The sequence below is a fragment of the Schistocerca piceifrons genome, chromosome 6 (assembly GCF_021461385.2).
Source record: "Schistocerca piceifrons isolate TAMUIC-IGC-003096 chromosome 6, iqSchPice1.1, whole genome shotgun sequence".
Taxonomy (NCBI): domain Eukaryota; kingdom Metazoa; phylum Arthropoda; class Insecta; order Orthoptera; family Acrididae; genus Schistocerca; species Schistocerca piceifrons.
In genome coordinates, this window is record NC_060143.1 from 332894414 (window position 1) to 332904185 (window position 9772).

Consider the following 9772-nt stretch of genomic DNA (forward strand, 5'->3'; position numbering starts at 1 on the left):
ATAATGTTGGCAACGGATGCTAATGCCGACAATCGTGTGAGTCGTTGGCATTAGTAATCGCGCGACAATGCAAATGTTTTGTCATGAAATCTTCGTTTTACGAGGGCAATTACTTTTAACGAGCGGACGAGGGTACATACAAGTAACTGTCAACCAGGAACAGCAGCACAAATTTTCTACCGCGCCATTGATGTTGCCAACATAACCACGTGAGGATGCTGGAATAGGAACTAAACTTTTAACGGCACATACCTTTTTCAGCATAAATTTCTCAAATTTTGCTGAAATGGGTTAGCTTTTAGTTCTTTGGATCGACTGACATGCTTCACTCAGTAATACAATATCACAATTTCTGAGGACACTTTCTTCATAGTAAAGATATCCAACAACATTAATTTGTATTTAGTTTTATTAAATAGTACTTGACAGCACATTACATGCATATTGTTTATACATGTTTTTAAAGAATACATAAATTATGTAGCATTTGCATTTATTAGTTCATTGTTTGCCTCCTGCAAACATCTGTAGATTCCGTTCTCAAGTCTTGCCATAATTGTAGTATGGCCATTTTCATACAGAAATCTTAGCTTATTGGCGACCAAGTCACCCAAGTGGGTAAACTGGTCCCTTTTCCTGCCTGCTAAATTGTCGCCAACTTTTCTTAAGGTCTGTAAAAGACCTTCTCGGTCTTCATCCAGGTCTCTCCTGGCTCTCTTCAGTGCACTTGATCTACCACTTCCACTCGGACTTGGAGTGGTACAAGGTGGCACGGTTGCACATCCACTTTCATGTGGAGGCACAGAGATGAGCGGAGTGGTTTCCACTTCCACAATGTCTTCTGGGGGCGTGGCAAATGTCACCTCCTCCATTTCTGTGACATCGAAAGGGAAACAAATGCTTCCTTCTCCTTCTCCTTCACCATCTCCTTCTCTGGCTGGGGCTTCCATGACCTTTAAAATACATAACACATTTCTAAGGCAAAGTGAGCTATATGTTATACATACATTATAATCAAAGTATCTTAATGTATTTAGAATTTCTTTGAGTGTCCACGCGTAAATTAAATTAAAAGAGTAACAATTTTCTTTCCAGCTTCCTGCTACTGCAGAGGAATGGCTGAAAATTGCCAAAGAATATGAAGAAAAATGGAATTTCCCCAGGTGTTTGGGAGCTATAGATGGGAGGCACATTGACATTGTGGCACCACCCAACAGTGGAACAGTTTATTTTAATTATAAAGAGCGCTTCAGCATTGTTTTGCTAGCAATTGCTGATGCTAATTATAGAATAATTTACGCTGATGTTGGCACGCAGGGGAGGATTTCAGATGGTGGTGTCCTTAAAGACACCACATTTTACAAAATGTTAGAAACAAAAACTCTAAATATACCACCACCAACTCCTCTTCCTGGTAGGAGCAAGCCTGTTCCATATGTTTTCGTCGCTGACGAAGCCTTTGGCCTAGAGGAAAATATTGTGAAACCATTTCCAGGTCTGCATGAAAAAAATAGTTGGCAACGTATTTTTAACTATAGAGCATGCAGGGCAAGAAGAGTAATAGAAAATGTATTTGGGATTATAAGTGCTGTTTACAGAGTGCTGAGGAAGCAAATGCTTCTCAGTCCGGGGAAAGCTACAGTGGTGGCACTAGCCTGTGTTTATTTACATAATTTTCTTCAAAACAGAAAATCTCAAAGTTATTGTCCAGCAGGAACATACGACAGAGAGGGAGATGATGGCAACGTAATACCTGGGTCCTGGAGGGAAACCCCTACTGTGCTGGAGCCACTGCCCAGAACTGGCCGAAGAACTTCATTGCTGAATGACAACAGAAGAGAATATGCTGAATACTTCTGCAGTATTCAGGGCTCCATCCCATGGCAGTATGGAAAATAAGTTGCACATCATTGTTAAATGATGACATAAAGTAATATGCTCTATTCTTCTGCAGTATTCAGGACTTCAAACCATAGCAGTATGGAGAATCATGTTTTTCAGTGAAATTGTAAATATTCACATTATGTAAAGCATTAGCACGAAAAAATGTTGCCAAATATATGATTAATAAAATAATATAACAAATTTACTTACTGGTACTACTTCATGTGTGCTCCTATGAGAGAGTGGTTTGTAATTGTCTCTTATGAACTGCATACTTTCAAAAGCATACCATGAAGTGTGGTACACATTGCTTGTAGCACTTCCACTTCCTTTGCTGCTCTTCCGTTTCGCTAACTCGCGACTATATTGGCTTTTTAAATTATGCCACTTGTCCTCACATTCCTTCCTTGACACGTTAAATGCCTTGGCAATTTCCTCCCACTCGTCGTACCTTTTGTGAGTGTTCTTATAGTCTGGTATTTTCACATCCCATATACAGGGATGCCTGCGCACTGCCTCTATAAAATGCAGTGTATTTTGTTTGGACCAAGAAGTCATCGCAAATTTTAAAACACGCGGGCACAACACACGACAAAATACACAAATAACTACACAACAAACGACAGTCGGCAGCTCCAAAACTCAAAACAGCCGCCAAAGAGCCTGGTACTACGCATGCGCTAAACTTCAAAATAAGCGGCAGGCGACAAGACGACAGGAAATGATAGTACTGCGCATGCGCGAGTTCTTCAAATGTCGCTCATACATGTCGCGTATATGGCCAAAAAGCGATATACAAAATGTATACGCGACATGTATGAGCTCGAGGGTCCGCATACAAGTTCCGTGAATTTTTGTATGAGGTGATGTATCGCGACATGTCAAATTGACAAGTCGCTCATACATGTCGCGATACATGTATCCCAGTGTAAACGTACCTTTAGAATGTTATTACTTTTGCAACTGCGTTTGTGGTCCCTGTCTTATATCTGTGCGAAATCTATTTTCGAATCTACCATTTAACTCTTGTCACAGCACTAATGACATAACCTGCATTATAACGTTCATATACGCCCATAAATTTCGATTTATGCCATATTGATAGCTGTGCAACAACACAGAGTTTGTGGCGTCCTGTGTGAATGGCAGGTCATAGTGTCACTGCAGAATAGGGATGGGCTTAAACTGCGATTTACCAATATCACTGATTTCTGTGAATGCTGCTTTTCGATAACGAATTAACAACTTGTATCTCTCTGCTCTCCACCAATGCTATTTCTGCCACTTCTATGATTTTTGCGATTTATCACCGTAGATGATGTAGATGTTACATTGTTATTAGTCGCATGTAAGAAGTGAACTGTGTCTATAAAACCAAGAAACATGTTCTCGATTGTAAAGGTGATTACTTGTCAGGACCTAAGGTTAACCTTCCAGTATCCCAACTGACAAAAACTTATGTAAGATGGTATTGTTAATATTTGTGACGATTCTTCCTCAGTTGTCACATAATATACGAAAGTTATGCTTGATCACAGAAAAAATTTCCTCTCAGCAAAACAGTCAGTAGTAAGTATGTTTTATATTTGTTCTCCCTTTGGCTTTAATTTTGTATTAAGGAATAAGAGAGAAAGTATTAAAACTGTGTACTGAGACATAACACAAGTTACCACACAGTAAGAGTTGATGGTTAGAATACAGATTCTCACCACATTATAATATTCACAGGTATCTGAACCATGTTTTCAGTCACTCAGTATAGTGGTAATTCAAAACATCATAGAGAGCAGAATTGGAGAAGATTTCACAGTCTTTAGACCGTCTTCGTCAGAAGTGAGCTTAGTTTCTAAGTGAGATCGTTTATGCAAAATGTGAAATCTCCCCCCACTTAGATGTTTTCATTACTGGAAATATTAGCAATTGAGACATTACATGATTTGAAAGGGATCATAAGTAAATGTGAAACATGCTGTGAGTGAATAATGAACATCTCCTACTCCCCTCTTTTAAAGCCATCCCATACCACAACATCTTCAACTATGTAGTTATTGATAAATATTTGCTAGAATGCGATATTTGTCCATCTGTTCCTCCCACCCTGAAACATTGGTTGTGAAAACAGACTGACCTGTAGTATCTTGGTTAGGTTGAAAGTCGCATGTTATAAGGTTGACAGTGTGCAAGTGAAAACATTATTGACAGTACTGACATTAGAGTTAAAAGTTGACATAGGGAATAGTTTTAATGCAATATTTTAAAATACACACAAAAGTTTAACAGGGTATTGTACTGTCAGAAAAAAAGAATCTGTCTTGTGAATATAGTTATTAAACATTTGCTAAAAATTACATAGTAGACCCCAGATTGCATTTTTAGTAGTTCATGTATGATAGTTGGTAATAAGCATCAAAATAGTCATTGGAGCCTTGCCCTTTATCTAGTGTATTCTGAAATTACCCTGCAGCTTTAGTTTTTTTTAAATAAGTGTGTTTAAATACTTCACGAAAATCCAGATTACACTGTAGGTATGTCTACTAGCACAACCTTTTTTATTTTATTTTATTTTTTTCTATTTCAACCATCTCACCCCATATGGGTGGGAGGTGGGCTGTCAGTGGTTCAATTCTCTGCCCTTCAGCCAAGCGAGTTACAAAAATTGTAACGAGAACATACAAACAAAATTTGTGGCTGTTTTCTATTTTCAAGTAAAAATCAAAGACAAATAGTTAAAAAACGGAAATATATACATTTTGAAAACATATCACAGGAGGGTAAAAATATTCTGATAAAACACTGAAGCACTGCACGTTCACTGAATATCTGAAGGACCTGTATAAGGGGTATAAGTATTACTGGAGGAGAGAGCGAGTTCCATAGGTTTGAGGAGCGTGGGTAGAAAGAAAGGGGTCTGATAGGTAGGAAAGAAGAATGGAGATGAAAGGTAGGAATTGAGGTGTATAGTGAGAAATACAGTTGGTGGGAAAGACAGAGAGTGAGGAGTAGTGTGTTGTGTGCTTATTGTGTGCTTGGGCATTATTTTCAGTAGGAAAGGAATGGGGATAGATGGGGGGGGGGGAGCACTGATGAGAAATGGGATAGGTGGGGAACAGCTAAAATTGGTAGGATGGATAAATATTGTGGTGAATCTCATTTTCTGGGAGAGGAAGTTGGTTAAAGTTACATTGGGTATGATGTGGAATGTTTGTAGGTGTAGGGACATAGGGATATGTTTGTGATGGTGTAGCAGCATATCAGGTTTGGTGATGAGAGGGGAGACAGTGGGGTGATAGGAATCTAGTTTGCAAACAGTATAGGGGGTGTAGAAGTGTTCGATGTGGGTGAGAAGGGGTGGGACTTTGATGAGATCGTAGAGGATCCAGGTGTGGAAGGTAAACGGATGTGGAAAGCAAGGCAGAGTGCATGATGTTTGAGGATTTGGAGGAACTTATAGAAATTTGGTGCATGCAATATTTGAACAGCAGAGGATGGGCCATATCAGGAATTTTTAAGTGTGGAGAACAGTAGAGGGGTGTAATCCCCAAATTTGGTCTGTTGGTAGTTTTAGTATGTTGTTGGATAGTTAGTAGATGAGGTTAGTCCAAGATACTTTAGTGTGTTAGTTAGCTGGATAGGATGATCATAAATGGGATGGTAGAAGTCATTGAGGAAGAAGGAGATGGTGCTTCACCCTAGAATTATTGCCTGGGTTTTGGAGGGGTTGATTTTGAGGAGCCACTGGTTAACCCAGGAGGTAAATTGTTGAGGCGGGTTTGGAGTGGTCGTTGGGACTTCAGGAATGAAGGGTAGAGAGTGAGGAAAGCGGTGTCATTAGCATACTGAAGGCAGTGGACTGGGGGGGGGGGGGGGGTTGGGCAAATTGACAGTGCAGAGGAGATAAAGGGGAGGAGAGAGAATGGAGCCTTGGGGCACTCCTGCAGAGCGATGGAAGGTACAGGAATTGGTATTGTTAACAGTGACAGGGGGTGGGCTATTAGATAGGAAGGTGGCAATAAGGTAGACATAGTTAACTGGAAGTGCATATGTCAGAAATTTGAAAATGAGACTGGATTGTCATACATGATCATAGGCTTTCTCTAGGACTAGCAAAACCTTTATTTGGCATTCACATTCGTTTGCTGCACCAATTCTGAAACAAGTATAAAATTTTTCTTAGAGTAAATTAGCTTCTAGGTTTATTTCTTGGACAATAAGTAAGTTATACATCCATACTGTGAGATACAATGGTCTAGGAACGAATTACGAACGTCGTTCAACTGAAAGCACATTGTACTGAATGTTAACTGCGGTTTTTAGATGTTACTTACGACTTCTAGTTGCAACACATTCTAATACATACAGTCATGACACTCACTGGAGAAAAAGTTTTTACCATTTGACAGCTAAAGTGACATTATCGCTCCATGTGGTGAGGAAGCAGGCAGCCATTTGCATTGTAAGGACACTTTGTTTTTAATTATTTATGTACTTAATTAATGACATAGTGGTTATATATTTACATACCATGGATTAGTAAAGTACCAAGAGTCATGAATTATCGGGAAATAAATGTAAAAAGAGCGGAATCTCACTGATTCGATGACATAAGCTACAACTTATTCATGAACATATTCGAAAGTTCGAATATGTATATAATTGCAGCTCGCTCCGCTGAGAACAAAACAATATAAACACATATTTCATGCATAAGGAGCACATACTAGTGTTGTTGCCTGTTCTTATCACGATAGGTACTTTTATTGACATATAAAAATTTTTTTTTGGAGTCTGATGATTTGCCCATTCTTGGTACTTTTATTGACATTTAAAAATTTTTTTGTGGTTTGCCCTTTCTTACACATGACTCGAGTTTCTAATACATGAATGTTTTTGTAAGTGTAATTACCTTTACTTCAAAAAGGAATATGTTGAAGATTCTTGCCATTGGTGATTCAGATGCAGCAACAATTCTGGAATTTTTTTGTATGTCAGTCCTTCTGATTGAAGCTTTGAGTGACTTCAGCCATTCAGTTACGTAATTAAATGTCACACCTGCAGCCATCCCTTCGATGTTATTTATTATATAGCTACCAGTTTCCGTGATCTAGCACATCTTCATGCTGTAAATTACGCAAAGGGGGTGTGCTCTATTGTATACAAGATTTCATCAGTGGCCAACATCTATGAACTGTACATAATGCGAAGGACAATCAAACAATTTAAAATTGAGGATGGTAAACTTTTATGAAAATTGAGTTAAAGTCCAAATCTTCAATAGCTGTTCATTGTATGTGCACTGTATGTCGACCAGTTTCATACCCAGGAGGTATATCTTCCGGTCATATAAAACTAATACCTCATGTGCTATGAATTCCAAGGTACAAATGGGCACAAAAACAAGTCACTCCTCAGTAAAACTCTGGATGAAATGGTAGATGGGCATTCGATCCGAAGCATTCCCATCTATTGTTTTCGTGGCACATGAAATATTAGTTTTATATGACCTGAAGATATATCTCCAGGGTATGAAACCAGTCGTCATACAGTGAAAAGGCAATAAACAACTGTTGCTGATTTGGACTTTCACTCAGTTTTAATTTAGACTAATTTACCATGTCTGATTTTAAATTGTTTCAGTGTTCTTCACATTATTTACAAGTTGATGTTGCAGACGCAAAGTTTTTGTTATAGTAGTCTATGGAAACCAGTTCACAGATATTGGGAACTGATGGAATCTTGTGTACAATTGGCGTTCACTCCCCCAGCATCATTTATGGCCTGAAGATGCTGTACTGAATCACTGTAACAGCTATCGAAAGGATGGCTGCAGGTATTCCATTTTTTTAAAATTGTGGACTTGGTTTCATCTGTGTTGGAAAATAAACTTATTCCTTTGGCACTTTTCTATCATGCCTCTGTAGTTTTCCCTTCAGTTACAGGTGTTTTGACAGATTTAGCACGACGGACAGTGCAGGTATTACATTCCATACAGGTTTCCTATGTTCCACATTCACAGATTTGGCAGAAAGTGTAGAGCACAAAACATTGCATTGTTGGGTAGATATATGGCGTCTTTCTGCAAAGGATCAGGTCTTCTGGTTCTTACTGGAAAATTTTGGCTATTAAAGGAAAACGACATCCTTCGGTAAATATCTATGCGCTAAAACAGAATCGAAAATAAAGTGACTTGTAAGGTACCGTTTTATACCTCCCAAAGTCATTAGGGAATTAGAGAATGACAAATGTGGTGCCTTTTGTTTAGTTATTGTCGATTTTTACGGCACTGCCTACGCTATCTATTGTAATAACGATGTTACAAATCGATATAAACTACAGTATTCATGTGATTCTTCAGGCTTTCTCAGCGATCTGTTGGCATGTTGAATAATCGGGATCACTGCCAGGTGTTCGTGTCGTTCTCGCACGATATTTCGACGGCATAACTCGCTGTCTTCTTCAGTTGCTACCCAAGAATCGTCCTTGGGTGGCGAGAGTCCAATATTTATGGCTGGATGCTCCGTAATCGGTTCGCGCCGTGTCAAGTGCTCTTTCCGCGGTCCGCGCCCGCCAGGCACTTCAAACGGTCCTCTCTGGTCGCCGGTGTTCCGACTGCCGTCCGCTTCCGGCTCGGCCGCCCTCTGGAGTCATTCTCGTTATCTGAGGTGTGTCAAATCCGACCTGTAATGTCTATCTAGTGTTCTCTATCATGTCTGTTTCCTCGGTCTGCACTTCTGTTTCTTTCGAAATCTCGAAGTGTCCTACGTTGAGTTTTCAGAACGCAAGAACTGGATCCCAGGCGGTGCTGAGTTGGTATCCAGTGTCACAGTTGATGAGATTTTCTTTGACCTCTATCTCGATGGATTGTTTTATGTCAGTGTCCCAGTATCTTGGGGTCTATGCAGTAATCTTGGTGTCACTGCAGTTAACCGAGTGATGAAGTTCTAGACAGTGCTCCACTATAGCTGATTTTGTTGTCTGTCTGAGTCTGGTGTGCCTCTGGTGTTTTTTACACCTGATGTCCACAGTCCTGGTGGTCTGATCGATGTATGACATCCCACATTGGTAAATACCTGGCTTGCATAACCTCAGGCGAGATGACAAAGGTATCATCCACATGACTCACTTCATCTTGTGGGAGAGAAGTTGGGTGGGGCTTTCCTCGACTTCTTCAGACATGTACTAACCTCGACGTACTTCCTACATTGAGGTCAATTTTATGTGCGAACGGAAAGGGACGGGGGGATGGGGGTGGGAGCGATGAGCAACCCTGTATCACCAGTGGTGGCGAACCTCTTTATGAAAAGGTTTGAAGAGGAGGCACTTACATCAACCACATATCAGCCACCCAAGTGCTTCTTCAGGTATTTTTATGATACCTTTGTCATCTGGCTACATGGTAGGGAGAAGCTAGATGATTTTCTGGAACATCTGAACTCAAGCCATCTCAGTATAAAATTCATGATGGAACTGGAGAAGGATGGACAACTCCCAATCCTGGATGTACTAGTCAAGAGGAAGGCAGATGGCACGTTTGAGTACAGTGTGTATCACAGACCTACTTACACTGGCTTATAACGGCGAGCTGATAGCTGGCACCATTGGGCACAGAAGAATGGAATGCTCAAAACTCTAGTTTGGCTACGGAAATAGAACACTTATAATCGGTGTTCAGCAAAAATGGGTTTTCCTCTAGAGACATCCAGAAGGCTCTTCAACCTGCCAGTCAGCCACAGGATCCTGAAGAAGAACCAGAAGCAGTGACAAAGATGGCGTACCTGTCCTATGCTGGACCAATCTCTGCCATGATCAGCAGAATTCTCATGAAACGTGTCATGGAGAGCGTATTCTGCCGATCCACTAAAATTGGGACGATGATGGGGAATGTAAAGGA

General features: G+C 40.1%; 1 protein-coding gene across 1 annotated transcript; it reads right to left on the reverse strand.

Annotated features, from left to right (window-relative positions):
• Positions 1-476: 476 nt before the first annotated feature.
• Positions 477-2609, reverse strand: LOC124803298. Its single transcript, XM_047264481.1, has 2 exons — positions 2095-2609; positions 477-953 (listed from the first exon to the last, which is right to left on the reverse strand). The coding sequence occupies exons 1-2, from the start codon at positions 2440-2442 to the stop codon at positions 477-479; spliced, it is 825 nt and encodes a 274-aa protein (XP_047120437.1). The 5' UTR covers positions 2443-2609.
• Positions 2610-9772: the final 7163 nt, after the last annotated feature.

Excerpts from the sequence above, each read along its gene's own strand:
- LOC124803298 (XM_047264481.1), bottom strand. The coding sequence starts at position 2,442 with ATGACTTCTTGGTCCAAACAAAATACACTGCATTTTATAGAGGCAGTG. Across the intron at positions 954-2,094 it reads GCACACATGAAGTAGTACCA|GTCATGGAAGCCCCAGCCAG; the intron begins GTAAGTAAATTT and ends TGTATTTTAAAG.